The 17,689-nt window shown below is 40.6% G+C and overlaps 1 protein-coding gene across 1 annotated transcript in view; it reads left to right on the top strand.

The window, feature by feature from the left end:
* Positions 1–17,689, top strand: part of PDE6A (phosphodiesterase 6A) — a 67,778-nt gene that overhangs the window by 36,684 nt on the left and 13,405 nt on the right. The window contains exons 5-14 of the mRNA XM_018553060.1: positions 595–669; positions 2,588–2,652; positions 5,039–5,105; positions 5,601–5,648; positions 7,198–7,347; positions 9,025–9,168; positions 11,298–11,363; positions 13,333–13,479; positions 15,762–15,869; positions 16,788–16,897. Coding sequence (XP_018408562.1) covers positions 595–669; positions 2,588–2,652; positions 5,039–5,105; positions 5,601–5,648; positions 7,198–7,347; positions 9,025–9,168; positions 11,298–11,363; positions 13,333–13,479; positions 15,762–15,869; positions 16,788–16,897 — 980 coding nt within the window. The remainder of the gene's footprint in view (positions 1–594; positions 670–2,587; positions 2,653–5,038; positions 5,106–5,600; positions 5,649–7,197; positions 7,348–9,024; positions 9,169–11,297; positions 11,364–13,332; positions 13,480–15,761; positions 15,870–16,787; positions 16,898–17,689) is intronic.

Raw genomic sequence — 17,689 nt, 5'->3', positions numbered from 1 at the left:
AAATATTAACCCTTGCAGTGGGGCTACCCCCGCACTGCAAGGTTTAGGTGCTCATTTTGGTCTAGGGTCTAAAATAAAGAAGATATACTCACCTGATCATTGGTCACGTGGCAGTAAGTGCTCACCTCTCTCACCCTCCACTCTGACTGGGGTATGTCCCTCGGCATCCTCATGTCCAATACATGTGAATAGACCTTGCATAGACATGATGATGTTGATGGGGATTAGAGCTGTCTAGCAACCAGGCAGGACCGAGGATCGGGTGAGTATATTTTTTATTGTAGACCCTAGACCAAAATGAGCACCTAACTCTTGCAGTGCAGGGGTAGCCAAACTGCAAGGGTTAATATTTTACACGCTTGGAGTTCTTCTTTGAAGAGAATGTATAGTTTTCCCTTGTATTTCTTTATTTGTGTATTAGACTCAAATATTTAAAAATATTAAGATTCTTAATTTGATCAGTGCTGCACGATACACTCTGTACTGTATATATTAAGATTAACTGTATATTTTGTATTTGCTTCTTACTGTAAAATAAAAACACATTTTTATCTTTAAAAGTAATATGGCTCTTATCATTCTGGTTTTCTGCAGGAATTTTTTGACCAGTGGCCAGTTCTAATGGGTGAAGTGCCACCATATTCTGGACCAAAGACTCCAGATGGCAGAGTAAGTATTTTTTGTACTCACCAAAATTTATTTAATCATAATAGCGATTTAAAGTCAGCTTTGGGGAAGGGGGCTACACTCCTGAAATGCGTAAGCGCTGATGACTGCGCAGGCGAGCCCAGTGATAGTTAAATACTCCATTGTGCAATGCTGTCCATTGAGTCCAGAGGACTGGATTGATGTTGTATATGCCTATATGCATGTTATGCTTCTGAGTATTTTAATCTACTTTTATTTCATAATCTACATTTATCTACTTTTAATAATTATTATTGAAACAATGGGGGTTATTCACAAAGCTGCCGATGGCAGCCATATGAATAACTTACCCGAAGTGAAGTGAGTTCGCTGTTCGGCTATTCACTTCAGGCTTGTACGGCTGATTTCAGCCGCATACCGACTGAAATCAGCCATACATCGGCTTGCTGCTGCTGGGTTCGAGTCGGCCAAACATGCTCAGCATGCTTGGCCGACCCGAAGTGTAGAAGGAGTTCGACTCAGCTGATCCAACATCTGGATCAGCTGAGCCGAACCTCTGGCATGCTACTCGCTTCTGTTCAGCCTATTCTCATAGAGGCCGAACAGCAGTGAGTGAATAGCCGAATGCCGCCGAGCAGTACCTCTGTGGTACCGAGCAGAATGGAAAAACTGTAAAACAAAAGTCGAAAAAAAAGTCGAAAACAATTGGGCGGAACTAGCAGTCTCTATTGGCCGGGACCAGCTGTCATTACAATGAGAGCTTATCGGAGCCAGCGGTGATATCAAAGCCGGCTCCGCTAAGCTCTCATTATAATGACAGAACAGCGTCCCTGGTCACTAGGTAACCAGGGGCGCTGAACTGTCATTACAAACTGAGAACTCCCTGGTTACGCTGATCTTTCTTCTGCATGCAAGCGGCTGGAGCCAGCCACTTGCTGGCTCCAGCTACCTTCTCATATATCACTTGCCCCTCCTCTTTAGATTGTAAGCCCTCAGGGGCAGGGCCCTCCTTACCATCTTGTCTTAAATCGTATTGTGATTGTAATGTCTTCCTTATGTTGTAAAGCGCTGCACAAACTGTTGGCGCTATATAAATCCTGTATAATAATAGTATAAGTGAACCAAGAAGGGAGGGATGATGAGGAAAACAGTACCACTTATCGCAGGGTGAAAATTGTCATTAGAAAGGTTTTAAAAATTGCCATACTGATTGGTTCTCCTGAGAGTATGTGTGGAACTAATAGACATGATTTCTCAGCCCAACTTTGTTCCAAAACAGCTGAATTGGCGACTGTCTTCTCGTGTCTATGGGAACCCTTAGGCGTGGGTAGAAAACCATGCACTGTACCCCAAGCACACATTTTTGTGAGCACTATGGCACTCCCACTATGACCCACTACCAATATGTGATTCTTTCAGAACAAGGGCTACAGAATCAACACAGTTCAGTTCAAAGTACTTGTTCTACAATGAACACCCTCTAATGCAAAGATTGTGCATAGGAGATATCACATATGTACATTAGACTACTATTTAATATCTTTGGCCTGCTATAGGTATGATATGCTGGATGTAAACAGTTACATTTTTTTGTTTGCATTAAGACTTCCTCACTAAAAGATTTACAACTTTAATGAAAATATTGAACTTGATTGCTAACTACAAAAAACATCTTCCAAGTGTCTTCCTTTGGACAAAGCTGATACTAAGCAATTTGGAACAAGATTCTAAAGCAATGCCAATTCCAAATGGTGCGCTATTGGCGGTTCTGACTAGTCAAGAAAACACTTTTAAGAAGTGATTCCATAGATTTGGGTTATTTATGTTGTTTATTTCTCAGATCGGTTCATTAGTAAATGGAGCCCAAAAATGTCATTAGAATATTTGACATCTAAATATTTAATATACTATTATAAGTATTTGCTTCTACATTTTCCAGGAAATATCCTTCTATAAAGTGATCGACTATATTGTGCATGGAAAAGAAGAGATTAAAGTCATTCCGTAAGTTTTCTTTTTTTTTGCTTGCATTTTTAGCTTTTACTAAATGTTTTTTTCCCTGAAAGTAATTGTTCATCTGATGTTAAAATAATTGCATTTATGCTAAGTAATTTACTAAGTTATCGTTCAGTCTGGTTCATGCTGCTTGTGTTTTGAGCAATTTGCTAATAGTGAAAGGATCTATCTAAATTACACCCTTCAAATTTGGGTCTGCAGTGAAAAAAAGAAACCCAACATTTTCCAATGTAGCTGGAGTTTATTCTATCAAGAAATTCAAATACCATGATCCCCTCTGCCCACTGCTCCCTAATAATTAAAGTGTCTGTGTAGGGATTGTATATGTATATGTATTGATACATATTGCTTAATGCCTATGTACAGTATAGACATACCGTGAGGGAGATTTATCAAAACTGGAGCAGTCAGAATCTGGAGCAATTGTGAATGGCAACCAAACAGCTTTTATCTTTCATTTTCATAGCTCAACTGAACAAACTGAAAAGAGAAGCTGATTGGTTGACATGGGTAACTGTTCCAGATTCTGTTTGCTCCAGTTTTAATACATTCCCCCCTGTATGTATAGGCAATTTTAGATACAGTGTGAAAGGATTGGAACCAGCGTTAGGTTTTTATTACTGTCTGCATCCTGGCTGAGGAGATTCACCCTTGCTATCTATTATTTTGGTAAACATTGTCCCCAAGACAGAGATGATGAGGAATCCAAAAGTTTACAGTTATTACCACAACAGGTGGTGAAATTAAATATTCCGTTGGTAACACTATTCTATAAAGGTAAATACCCTCACTTTATAAAGATATCCTGTTGCATCACACACTAAGTGGCCTATTCACAAAGCTACCGAAGGATCTAACCGTAGCTTCAGCTGATCCTTTGGGTAGCTTCGGCCCCAGGACCCCTTCGGTTCAGGGCTGCTGTACGGGCTATTCAGGAATATGCTTTGGCTCGACTGAGCCCAGGGGAAATTCGAAGCTGGCCGGCCGACAGCCTGCTTCCGACAGCTGGGCGGACAGCTGGCTCCGGCCACTTGCAGAGAGATCAGCGTCCCTGGTTACTAGGTAACCAGAGATGTCGTTCTATCATTACACTGAGAACCCGTCGGAGCTGCTGTAAAATCACAGCAGCTCTGCCGGGTTCTGTGTGTAATGACAGAAGGCGTCCCTGGTTACCTGGTAACCAGGGACACCTTCTGTCATTACAATGAGAGCTTAGCAGAGCTGGCTTTGATATCACCGCAGGCTCCGACAAGCTCTCATTGTAATGACAGCTGGTCCCGGCCAATAGAGACTGCTAGTTCCGCCCAATTGACAGAAGGGACACCTTCTGTCATTACACTGCGGCTCCTCAGTACACTGAGAACCCGGTGGAGCTGCTGTAAAATCACAGCAGCTCCGCCGGGTTCAGTGTGTAATGACAGAAGGCTCCTGAGTACACTAAGAACCCGGGGGAGCTGCTGTAAAATCACTGCTGCTCTCTACCAGGTACCCAGGGACGCCCATGTGTCATTACGACGAGAGCTTAGGAGAGCCGGCAGTGACATGAAAGCCGGCTCTGCTAAGCTCTCATAATAATGACAGAACAGCGTCTGCTGGCTACTAGGTAACCAGCAGACGCTGTTCTACCTTTAGGATGAGAGCTTAGCAGAGTCGGCTTTCATATCCCCTGGCTGGCTCCGACAAGCTCTAATTCTAATGACAACTGATCCCGGCCAATAGAAACAGTTGGGCGGAGCTAGCTGTCACTGCTAGCTCCGCCTAATCTATTTTTTTTTCTACTTTTTTAAGTGTCTTTCTATTCTGCTCGGAACCACAGGGGTACCGAGCAGAAAAGCCGAGCCAAATTCGGCTATTCACTCACTGCTGTTCGGCATCTATGAGAATAGGCCGAATAGGCCGAATCAGCTGAGTTGAACTCCTTTTGCACTTCGGGTCGGCCGAACATGCTGAGCAGGTTTGCCGGACCCGAAGCCACCCGATCTACGGCTGATTTCAGCTGTACAAGCCTGCAGTGAATAGCCGAACGGTGTTTGCATCACTTCACTTTGGGTCGTTGTTCACTCGGCTGCCTACAACAGCTTTGTGAATAGACCCCTGAGAAAATAAACTTAAAGGGATTTCAACCCCTCCCTACACCATCCAAAACCAATATAAATGTTTTGTTTATATATCCTTAAACAATGGGATCTCCTTGGTTGACCTGGTATTACTGCAGGTAAAACCTGTAAGAATTTCTATTCTGAGAAATTCTGGGACCTGCAGGTGAGGAGGCACCTCTTTTTTATCACACATGTGGTCACAAACAGACAGGACATTTCCAGTAGACCCCTTTAGGGTGTAATAAAATATCATAATCTTTTTTGTTTCACTTTAGGAATCCACCAGCAGATCACTGGGCTTTGGTTAGTAAACTGCCCACGTATGTTGCAGAAAATGGTCTTGTAAGTATAAGTGATGCGTGATATATTATGCATTGGAGGGACACTAATACTGTATATAGCATGCAAAAACAAAAGATAAGCCTATCCTCATATATGCTACCTTAGAGTTTAAATTGATAATAAGAAAGTTTCTAAATCACATACTATGAGACCGGTTTACTTTAAAAGCTGAGGATTTTCACTCATCAAGGAGCTGTGTTCACTATGAATACCTAATCATGTGCTGGTGAAATAAACAGACATTTGCTTTTCACATAATTGGACAGTTGAAGTGGATCTTCACAAACTATATTGAAATGTAATAATTCTCGTTACTCCTTTAGTAAATTACTCTCAGTATTTCAAGCAGTGTAGTTCGGGAAAAAAATGGAAGTACACTAAGGAAATGTACATTTGTTTTCAATTGGAAGCTGTAAAATTGGTTATATTGTAGGCTAAGAAACAACTTGGGCCAAGCTGGAATTCCTTTATACTAACTGGAAGTGTTTCTTTCAGATTTGCAACATTATGAACACCGGTGCTGATGACTACTTTGCGTTTCAGGTAAAGATTTTAAGATTTACTTAAGTCAAAATGTAAATATAAGCCTTGATCTGAATACAGGAAGTACACCCTACATATTCAGCTTCAGTTTTCACCCAGATATAGCTGTAATGCACAACAACACCCAACTCATCTTTGTCTGTAATCTGGTGATCTGGGAACCCAATTTGTTTACCCGTTTGTACATTCCTAGCGCTCCCACCATAGGCTCCTCCTTACCAGACATATTCCGAAAGCCTTACAATCAAGGTATAAATGCTAAGTTTCTTAAAGAGGCATTGTGCACCTATGGAGTGCAAAGTTACAGTATCTCTGCAAAGGGCCCCCCTTTGCTCACCTTGCCTGTGTTCCCTTTCCACTCGTATCTCCGTTACAGCCAGGGAGCAGTGATGCCACTCTCTCTCTCATGTGACAATGCTAGCCTGATCACCATCACAGGGTAGCAGATAACATGCTCCCGCATACCAAGATGCACCAAGTACTGCCACTGGCTTCGACATATGAGAGTGCGGTGAAGAAGCACAGGCAAGGTGATTATAATGGGGTCGGTGGGGTCCTTTGTAGAGACACTGTAGAGACACTGTCACTTTGACCTACAAGGGAAATGTGACAGTGTCTATTTGAAGCCACCAAAGCATTCAGTCATGTCTGGAAATATTGAATTTGATTGGTTAAGCAAGGATGCTAAAAAGGTGCAGCACAAGCTTTAGGAAGCAAATATTCTCACCAACATGTGAAGATTTCTCTGAAATCCGAATGCAGTAGATTACTGAGAGTTTAGCTTAAGGTAAGATAAGCAAATTTCTAACAGTTGCAGTGTTTGCTTGAAAGCTTTAACAGTTGATATGTACCAAATACATGTAAATTTGAAGTTGTGCATTTTTGTGGAACAGTTGAAATCAAAAGTTTGGAAAACTATAAATAAGTGACATACTAAAAACATTAGCAGTTTATTTGTTTATCATTACTTAAATTGATGTAAAGTGTAACAGATCCATTGTAATTTTGTTTGACCAGACTGAATGAACAGAATTAGACTCTCTTCTCAGGCTGGTTATAATAATTTTAACTATGTATAAAGATTACCAGGGTTATTCACAAAAGGGTGAAGAGTTTGTAGAAGGCAGGAGAAGTGAACAATCTAGGACAACGTAGCTGAACTGGAACAAGAGGTGAATTGGAATTTTTTTCCAAATGAGCTATTTTGGCCTAGATTGTTCACTCTTCCTGCTTTCTCCAAACTCTTCATCCTTTTGTGAATAGCCCTGTAAATGGTTGTTGTGTTTATTTCCTTAATTGACCAGTGGTAACATAAAATTATCAAAGATGAACTAGAAATCGGAGATTGTAGTGCAGCCTCCTAGATCATTGGGGTGCCCAAGATGCTGGTTTCTTTCTGGTCTTACCTGTAAGTCTCTTTTTGGGCACTACCCTAACTGGCTTAGAGCAAATGCCGTCTCTGTTCTTTTATAAAAAAGCTCTATTTGTGGTAAATGCCATGACGCCTTTCTGGAACATGTACTACAAGTATGTTCTTTCATCTCCATAGAAAGGCGCAGTTGATGACTCTGGGTGGATAATCAGAAATGTCCTTTCAATGCCTATCGTCAACAAAAAAGAAGAAATAGTGGGGGTTGCAACATTTTACAACAGAAAGGATGGGAAGCCATTTGATGAAATGGACGAAGTGTTAACTGAAGTAAGCATGTCTTATAGTGTGATAATGCATAATAAAACATACATAATACATAATAATAATTTAAACCCACCTACTAGTAATGGCCATAGCAAATTTGTTACAGATAATAGCAGTTTTCTTGTTCTATGCATACCCTATTCTTCTTTTCCTCTCCATTTTGTTTACAGTGACCATTTTTACTAAGGACAGATTAATCCATCTCCCTTTACTTCCTGGAACTCTGGCACATGTGACTAGGACATGTGACCATGCACATCATCTCAGGGGGGAAATGTCTTTCCCTGAGATTTTGCAAGATTTTGCAGTTTACATATGAGATTTCACAGCAATGCACTGTTATGTAACCTTCCCAGGATGCATCTCTTAGGCATGGGCAACATCACTAATGGCCAAGAGGAACAGGAAGTGGAAAAACAGTGATTGCAAGTAAAAGAAAAATATGTTTATTTAACTAATGAATGTGAGACAATTTCATATCAGCGTGCAGAGCTGAACGCTGATGTGATTTTTAGTGAAAGGGGTACAGGTCCACTTTAAGAAAAAAAAAACACTCCACCGGTGGCAGGCAGAGGGAATTTTTAAAAGTCAAAAACAGTTGTAACATGGAGTGTTGACACTGCCAGGACTTTTTATGCCTGGGGTGCTTCCATTCAGGGATACAGACTGCAATAAAAACCTTTAAGCTCTCCATAACTAAAAAAAAAAAAATGGCTTTAGCTACACCTAATGTTTACTACCTGTGATCTTGTCCATAAAATGTAATATAGTAGAATACAAATTAGCAATGGCATGTGGGGGCATGCAGTGAGAACTGGTGGACAGAATTCAAAATACTTTTCATGATTACAGCCCCAAATGGATTGCCCAATCTGTCTTCACAACATCTTCACAGTCTAAATCATCATCATCTCCAGTTCTGTTAGGTTCCAGGATGTCTTCAAAACACGTCAATAGACCTGGCGCTAGTTTATATATGGAAGGCTAGAAATACAAAAGACAAAGCACAAATATAGAAGTTATCTACAATTAGGGAGGTTTTTGCTATTTTTCGCAATGAAAACATCCAGCTACAATTATTGTTAATGTTACTCAAGTGTCATCTGACACATCAAGGTAATTTTACCACTTTGATTTCAAGTCCAGTAATAAGGAGGATCTTGTTTCAAATCATATACAATTATCCAAAGATCCAGTCCTGTGCCCCAATTATTTGGTTCCCATACCACCAAGGTGTATGGATATCCCCAGTTATGAACCCCTGCTACCAACATTAATTTATTCCAAGATCTACAGATTTAACATGATAAAAATATTCCTGTGTTCAATAGAAAATATATTAAATTGTTAATTGTTAAATACAAAAATAAAATCCTGCCGAAGAACGAGAAAAAAAATGATGTAATACATTTTATTTACTAAGTGAAGATTCCACGGTTCTGTTGTACAATATGAAATATATATTGGTATGGGGGAGTTATCCTTTCAAGAGTTTACTGAGTTTCAAATGGGTTATCTGAATCTTGATGAACTGGCTTTGATAATATTTATTTTTCTTTGTATTTTTTTAACTAAAATATGCATAAAGCATTCTCCATTAGTGTTTTATTGACGTTAATATGTGCTAATTTATTAAACATTCCTTATAAAACATACTGATTTGCTATGTTCTTCCTGCAGTCTTTGACACAGTTCCTTGGCTGGTCTGTTCTAAATACAGACACATACGATAAGTTAAACAAACTGGAGAACAGGAAAGATATTTATCAAGACATGGTCAACTATCATATAAAGTGCAACAATGATGAGCTACAGATAATTCTGGTAGAGTAACACTGCTATTTTTTTATTTTAATTTTTCAATTAACTATTAGTTATGTGTATGTGGTTATATATGGCATTTACTCCTGATCTCTTCACTTAGAAATCCAGACGATACTAAATAAAAGATAATTTGTGGCTAATTAAAAACGCCTTATCATAAAGAATTGCCACCTCATACTTACCTACCGCAAGTGACTGGTGGCCCTCTAGGCACTTGGCCTGCTCTTTGGCCAGCCTTGCCAAGTACACAGCTCTAAGACCCGTGTCTGCCCCATCTAATAGCTAGAATTTCGATTGTAGTACATTCAGGCATGCCTAGAATGTCAGCAGATGCTTCAGGTCTGAGCTGTGCAACTACATATGTTTTTCCATTGGCCTGTTTTCTGGATTATGATGTTCATTTGTCACCTTTAGCAATTAATCAAGGTTGGTAATACTGTGAAAGGATACCCAACGTTTTGTTGATACTATAGGAAAAGTCTATATCTGATAGGCTGTTTTACTTACCCTACTACCCTCTATATGTTGACAGTGCAGAGCCATGCTCCTGCTGGGAAGGATCACAAGAATATTGTTGGGATCCACCATGGCTACCTGATTGACAGCTTGCTCAGCTAGAGTAAGCCTTGCCTGCCCCCTCCCCTGTCTGTCTCTTCAATGAACACTGGAGAAATAGAGATGGGAGGGGGAATACCTGCAAGGAGCAATGACTGACAGTCACTGCTCTCTGCAGGGAGAATAGACTGAGAGCATAATGATCAGTGGTTACATGATCACTCAACTCTTGGTATATAGCCGCCTTGTGACAGCTGGAGTCCCATGCCGGCACTAAGCAGCAGGGAAAGCATATTTTACACTCCCAATACTTCTTTAAGTTTTAAATAGAGTAAGGAATGCTTACAACCTTCTCATCTGTGGTCCAATTGGTGTCCATCACCTTCTTTCCTATTGACAACATTGTCAATAGGACAGAATGTAAGGGGTAACCTTTCTTACAATATACAATGAATATGAGGAAGGCCACAGTGATAGCATCGCCAGGATAAGAAGTGAAAGGAAATCTTCCCAAGTTGACAATTCAAAAAAAAGAAAAAAGTTGGCGGTGTCACACTATATGTGTAGGAAGGGGAGGGGGCTGAATGTCCAACGGTGCTGCAGCCATGTGTGATAGACGGTGAGCATTTGGGGAAGATGAAGAAGAGACAAGAGCTGAGCAGCGGATAGCTTGAAAAAGAAGTCAGTGACTTTGAAACGCGTAGCCGCTCTACACAGCTTACACAGCCTTCACCCGACTCGTGCCTGTGTGTTCTGCCAGCTCCGGGCACGAACCAAGTGTTTTTACTAGCCAAAAGCAGTTTCCTCCACCGCTACTCGGCTCAGGTTGCTCACCGGACTGCTTCTAACAACCGCAGCACCGCGGCATACCCAGACGCCCCCTCCTCCACACACATAGTGTGTCACTGCTGGCCTACTCCCCGGTCGCTCACCGAACTGTCACTGATGGCCGCAGCACCGTTGTTGCTCCAGCCCGACCCCTCCCTCTCCCCCCTCTTCAAAAAGCGTGACTCTGCTGATCTCACTGTCATGGGGATCACTCGGCGTCACTATGAGAATCCTCTGACAGGTCTCCCAAGGACAGATCCGCCCACCAAAGCCTGTCAGCAATTGAGAAACTCAACGTTCTGCCTCCGTGCCATCCGTACCCACCAGGACATCCACTCTGAACCAGTGAAAAGCAGACCTAAATCCCATTCAGGAACAGACCACAACCAGAAGCTTTGGAATTTGGAACTCACAGACTCCACCCCTCGCCGATGACTCCGCAACACTCCTTACCTAATGGTGAGTTTCTCCATTTTTACTGATCCACGTTATACGCTGACCTCATCATTGCATCACACATTTATTTTTTCTGGTATGAATCGGATCAACCGCTGAATTTATCTTGTATCTTTGTACTTTGTTCCCTATAAACTTTTCACTTTCGCTTATAAACCTACCCAAATTCACTCTAGCAGAACAAATTAATAAACACATTTAAAAAAGTATGTTTTTACAATAGATAGTAGATGTTATATTACTGAACGCAATATGCTATTTTTCTTTAACAAAGCCTCATCTCTTTTTAGAAAACTAAGGAAGTATTTAACCGATTACCAGAGGAGTGTGAAGAAGAAGAAATGTATGAAATATTGGTAAGCAGAAATATATTGTTATCATGTATCAATGACAAATCATGCATCCATTGACTATAACTGAATTGAAATTAAATACATTAAAAAACATATTGTATTACATTTTTACAAAATGCTTATGATTAATGTGGAAGTCTAATTAAGCTCAATCAGTAATAGTTCAAATACAAATGTAAGCAGAAGAAGATACATCACTTAGATAAACTGAGTCTGGGAACAGATGAGCTATTAGGGAATGTCAGGGGAATTTAAGAGGAAAGCCCTGCTAAATAAATCTCTTTCCTGAATTTAAGTAGCATTATTATTAGCATAATGCAGCATATTGTGATTTCTAAACTGTTATTGCAAAATAATTAATGCCAAAATGAATGTAATGCAATGTAATTAATGCAAAATATTATGTCTGGAATACAAATGTTAATGGAGAACCGTAATCTTTGTAATAGTTCACACACATGTGAAAGACTTCAGCTTAAGGTTAATAATCAATAATTATTGATGCATTGATAACTTTTAAAGTGTTTCTATATAAAGTTTATTATTAGAAATATGTACACAAGGAGATGGCCATATTTGCTCATGACAGATGCAGGCTCTATGCCTTGCAGGTATTTTTTTTATATCTGCAAGTCTACCCGGGAGGATGTGTCTGATTGAAAGAATTACTCTGTAATCTCTAATAATATAAAATGCCCACAATGCTCTTAATGCACTTTAAAAGACCACTTTTATCCTGCCCACGGGGCCGGATTTCCCACAAAGCCATTGATGCTGGGCCTCGGGGCGGCAGGAAGTAGAGGGGCAGCACAGCCGCCCGTCGGTTAGTTTTTTTTTGTTCTACATTTAGCCCTGCTTCTGGCAAGCAGGGCTAAATGTAGAGCAGGGCGGCCAGTGTTTTAGTAAAAGTGATCCTGGCGATGTCGCCAAGATCACTTGTAATATGCGTGCAGCTCCATCCCCCCTGCCACCCCTCCCTACATGGTACGTCTCCACCTCACCTGGCTTCCTCTCCCCGCTAGCTGCCTCCCTCCCCGCCGTGGTTTTCTGGTTCCCCTGCTCCTCTGGGGACCCGGGACCACGGCACATTCATTCAGTATGGAGAGCGCGGAGTGGAGAATAAATAAAAATTAATTAAAAATGTAAAAAAAACATTATATAAAATAAAAAGTGATAAAAAGTGAAAAGATTTTAAAATATATATATACATATAAAAATAAAAAAGTAAAAGATAACATAAATAAAAATTTAAAAAGGAAAAAAAAAAAGGAAAAAATAGACAAATTAAAACTAACCCTGCTGCTCCCGCCATCTGGTTGCCATTTTTAATGGGGGGGGGTGGTTAGCGGGGAGGGGGGCACATCGAGGAACCTGGCCTTGGGGCAGCAGAGAGAGTATATCCGGCACTGTCTGCCCAAGTATAACTTCAATCTGTTTCCTTTCTTCATCTTTCTTAACTAGACTAGATGTTGAGTATTCTACTCAACATCAGTGCCTAAACTGAACCTACACTTTGGTAATTGAGCGAAACATAACATGTTTGTCAGATATGCCACCCTGCCTGCTGCTGATACTACACTTCTCTGTGTTTTGACATCACCCCAGGCATCTAATGGAGTCCTTTGAAATACGCCCTACTTCTAGGTTTGGGGAGCATGTGAGTTTCTCCACTACCCAAAGATACATAAGAGGCTGCCTAAGTGGCCAATTGTTAACTGCAGTCACATGGGAATGGGGTGATATTTTTTTTGCCCCGTGTAAGCTCTAACTCAAAAGCAACCCAGAACTTACACAAGGACTTTGACAGGGGTTCGGCAGGTGGGGGAACAAATAAAAGATAAGTATTAGCTCTGCATTTGCAAAGTACAGGTTCACTGCAGGGTACCAATTATTTTCTACTGGCAGGTGCTGGCAACAAGCATTAGGTTGAATGTTTAGCATAAAGCTAATTAGAATTTTACTTTTCTTACAGCAAGAAGAGCTGCCAGATCCAGAGGAGGCTGAAATTTATGAATTTCACTTTAGTGACTTGCCACAGACTGAGCTTTTCTTGGTGAGATGTGCTATACAGATGTACTATGAATTAGAAGTGGTCGACAAATTCCATATACCCCAGGAGGTAAGTTAACATGATGCTTTACCTATCATGCAGTGGCAGAGCTTTCTGAAGTAAAACATTAGTGCCACACAATCTAACATCACTTTTTGCTACAGTTCGTACAGTACTAAAGGTCACCACACCCAGAGGTATAGTTTGGCATCATTTAAACCAGTGGTTCTCAACCTGTGTAACCTCAGAACCCACATTTGTTCTTGGTCATTAAGTCGCGACCCAAGTCGCACTGCAATGGAACGGACGGCATTAGGGTACCACACGTTCCGGGGCGGGGGTACAATCTGTGGCTGGGAGGTGAGTTTGGGGTACCATTCAATTGAATGGTAACGCAACACACATCCCACACCAGAATGCACGGTTAGTGTGATTGCGTAGTACAATGCGTTAATTGCACGGGACTGTGTGATTAAGGCACTGTAATAATGTGAACGGGCTCTCGCACTCAAAAACATTTTTTACTTTAAAAACATTTTTTTTTTTACGGTCCATCCACTCTCCCTACCTTACGAGAACTGGAGTGAATCCTCAGCCTGAGGTCCAGTGTGGGCTGCTGTGCTGTGATGGAGCTTCATCCATATGTGCATTACTTGTACTGCTCCCTTGCATGCCCTGTAGAGGTGCCAGGAGCCAGAATGTGATGTTACTCCGGTCCAGGCACCTCTAAAGGACACGTGAGGGAGCTGTAAGCAATGCACATATGGATGGAGCTCTCTTGCGGCCATAGCCCCATCCTAGCCCACCTGAAGCCGACAGTCGGCACCGGGCAGCATATTTTGAATGGCTTCTTGACAGTGCTGCGCTAGGGGGAGGCTGCGGAGCCTCTCACGACCCACCAGTCGAGAACCAAGGATTTAAACAATTCAATGTAATCATGAACCTGACCCAATATGTGTTGGAAAGAGTACTAACCAAAAATGCCAATAGTTAGAACCTAAGATCACAAGCTAGACATTTTTAGAAGGCATCTTTTTCTCTGCTAATTCAACAGAAATAAGACAGTGACTTGGAAATGTGCATAGGAGGATGAAAACTGTTTAAAGCTATGATTGCTCCTGCAAGAAATAAAATATTTATTTATAGCTAGTTGAGTTGAATAATTGAATAACATGAGACTGCCCGGCATCCATATAGTTTGGCAGTTCGTGTCAATTTTGGTTTAGGTGATGGTTCTCAGGCTATCCATGCTGATTTGCATATGGCTCATGCATCAATGCCTTCCACTGGTTGTATTATGGTTTTCGATCTAGGAGTACATTTTTAGCAATGTTCAAAGAAAGCTTCACAGACTTGTTTTCATTAGTCTTACAACACTAACCTGCTAAAATCTGATATTTATTTTGCACAGCTTGCTCTCTATACTCTAACATTACCCAATTTACTTGTTTTATACATACATTACCCTGATGTAGAAACCCACTCAGGCATGGGTTTCATGCAGTCGTGAGCACCTTTTGCTTATTAGGCAAAAATAAATTATTTTCCTTTGTAGGAGTATATTCAGCAGAATATAAATCAGTAAGTGCAACTATCACCAAACATTTACCGGTGGTAAATCAATCACCATTATTTAAAACACATAGAAGATTCACCTGCAATGACAGTCAGATTAACTGCTTTATACATATTATCCAAAGTCCTTCCAACTGGGGGTCATTTAACAGAGGAAAGTCTGCCATGCAGTGCTTTACCAGCTCTATCATGATATGCTTGTATCTCCAAACAGTAATTCACAAATATAACATATCAGCTGCAAGAGGGGTTTGACCACATGTTAACACTTAAGATTCCCAATTATCCCTACACACTATTATACATGTCTAGCAAACTTTGTATGAATATAGGGATTCCTATCTGAATAACTGCCACAACCTAGACAGCAAATAGAGTCCATAGCAGGCCATCCTCCTGGCCTCATGAGAATGTGTATCACAATAAAAAAATCCTACCTAGGCCACTCTGCCATTTAATGTAATTAAAATACCTCTTAAATTCAAGCCCAAATCAAGCCAAATATTTGAAACCACCTAACAAAGTTCTCACTCTTCCCCAGAGTTGGACTTTAAAGTCAGTGGAAGTAGTAACTGTTTTTAACATTTTAAAAGAACAGTTATTGGGCTATTTACATGGTATATGCTATAGATGGATTAATAATGCACTTTATTAAGGGATCCTTCAATGCACCGTAGATTCAATTTTAAATTCACTTATATGTAAGCTAATTACTATTTCAGTAATAAATTTTTACAACCTTTGAACATTTGTATTATTTATTTGTTACTTCACAGGTATTAGTGCGTTTTCTATTCTCAGTCAGTAAAGGATACAGAAAAATTACTTATCACAACTGGCGACATGGCTTCAATGTTGGACAAACCATGTTTACCCTCCTAATGGTAAGAAAACAATATAGGGTTAACTTCTTGGTATGCTGGTAATATGTACAAGGTTTTAACAGTTAGCCTTAGGTTATAGATGGCTTAATATGTATAATTCAGTTGTACAGCAACCCTGCCAAATATGGGGATAGTTTACCAGGGCTTCTGAACAGATGCATTGGAGTCTAGTGGTGTGGTAGATTCGCGCCTCGTTCACACCAGACACAGTGCGTTCCAGCCCGATAGTGCTCGCAGCATTTTGTTTGGACCGCAGGAATTGATATGCCTTGTGTTCCCGTGCGGCCGATCGCATTGCAGCCGGAGGGCGTGGCTACGGTGCCATTCACTTCAATGGACAGCCTCCTGCCCCACAACATAGTGAGCCGGCCACAATGCGATGCAGTGCATTCCAGCCAGAATCGGGCTGAAATGCACAGTGTCTGGTGTGAACGAGGCCTGAATCTAATAATTGTTTTAACATGCAGTTTGTATTGACAGTAAGCTCTGCTTATGCACTTATTATCATATATTTGAATTGCCCAGGACTAGGAGAGGTTTACTTCTGGAACAATACAGATATTAGAATGATGTACTTTTCCAGAAAAGCACTGCATTGGTCAGGTATAGGAGCCAAGACACTTTAATAATCTGCAGGGGTCAATTATGTTAGAAAGACTGCACCTACTGACTCAGCTCTAATGTCATGTGTTCAGAAGTCAAATGCAATGTGTTTAGACCTGTACAATTGTTTCTGAGGATGTAACTTGCAGTTTCAGCAGACAGTCAGCATAACATCAGCAGTGAACTTCCTCTCAAATCACTGTGGGCCAATTAGCCACAGAATAGCAGTATCATTATCAACTGTCTCTGGCTTAACCTTCCTGTGCTCACAGTCTGTGTACACTACGATAACTAGATGTTCTGGTTTTTTTTCAGACAGGGAAGTTAAAGCGTTATTATACGGACCTTGAGGCCATGGCAATGGTGACAGCTGCATTTTGCCATGATATTGACCACAGAGGTACAAATAACCTGTACCAAATAAAGTAAGTTCATCTGCACACCATTTATTAGATGCAATGTCGGCCCAATCTCGAGTATAGTCTATCTGATATAGTTTTAAAAATCTGGGAATCTATCACAAAGTCAAAAACTATAGTAAAAGTCAAATGAAATACCCTCAGAAAAGAATGTTTATCCATATGGCATACTATGGTAGTACTCCAGCTTCTGATGAGGAGCAAGAAAGTGGGCAATATTTGAGCTGTTAAACAAGAACAGACATCTCAACTCTCCCGTATGTTCCAGGAGTCTCCCGCTAATAGATAGCGCCTCCTGGATACCCGGGAGCAGTGGCGACTCTAGGAACAATATATAGGGGGGCACATAAGATACCACAGTCAAAATGGAGGGCACTAATAATTTTCACCACTAAATCATACCACTGAAAAAAAACTAAAAAGTATATATAAATAAGATTACAAAATACGAGAGTAATGCGGTATGATACCTTTTTATTGTACTAACCTAATACTTAGAAGACAAGCTTTCAATAGTTTTTCTTTCTTCCTCAGGTATTGCTTCAGACTTGAGAAAGAGAGGAAAACTCTCAAAAGCTTTTCAATTTCAGGAAACACCAGCCTGTGTAAATAATCACCTATAGCGATAGAGGACTACAAACCGCAGAAATACATTATACAGAAAAGCAGAATACCACCAGCTATAGAGGACTACAAATCCCAGCAATACATTATACAGTAATGCAGAATAATACCACCAGCTATAAAGGACTACAAATCCCAGCAATACATTATACAGTAATGCAGAATAATACCACC

Source organism: Nanorana parkeri, unplaced genomic scaffold, assembly GCF_000935625.1.
Source record: "Nanorana parkeri isolate BGI_ZX_2015 unplaced genomic scaffold, ASM93562v1 scaffold107, whole genome shotgun sequence".
Taxonomy (NCBI): Eukaryota; Metazoa; Chordata; class Amphibia; order Anura; family Dicroglossidae; genus Nanorana; species Nanorana parkeri.
This window is presented reverse-complemented; position numbering and strand designations above follow the sequence as displayed.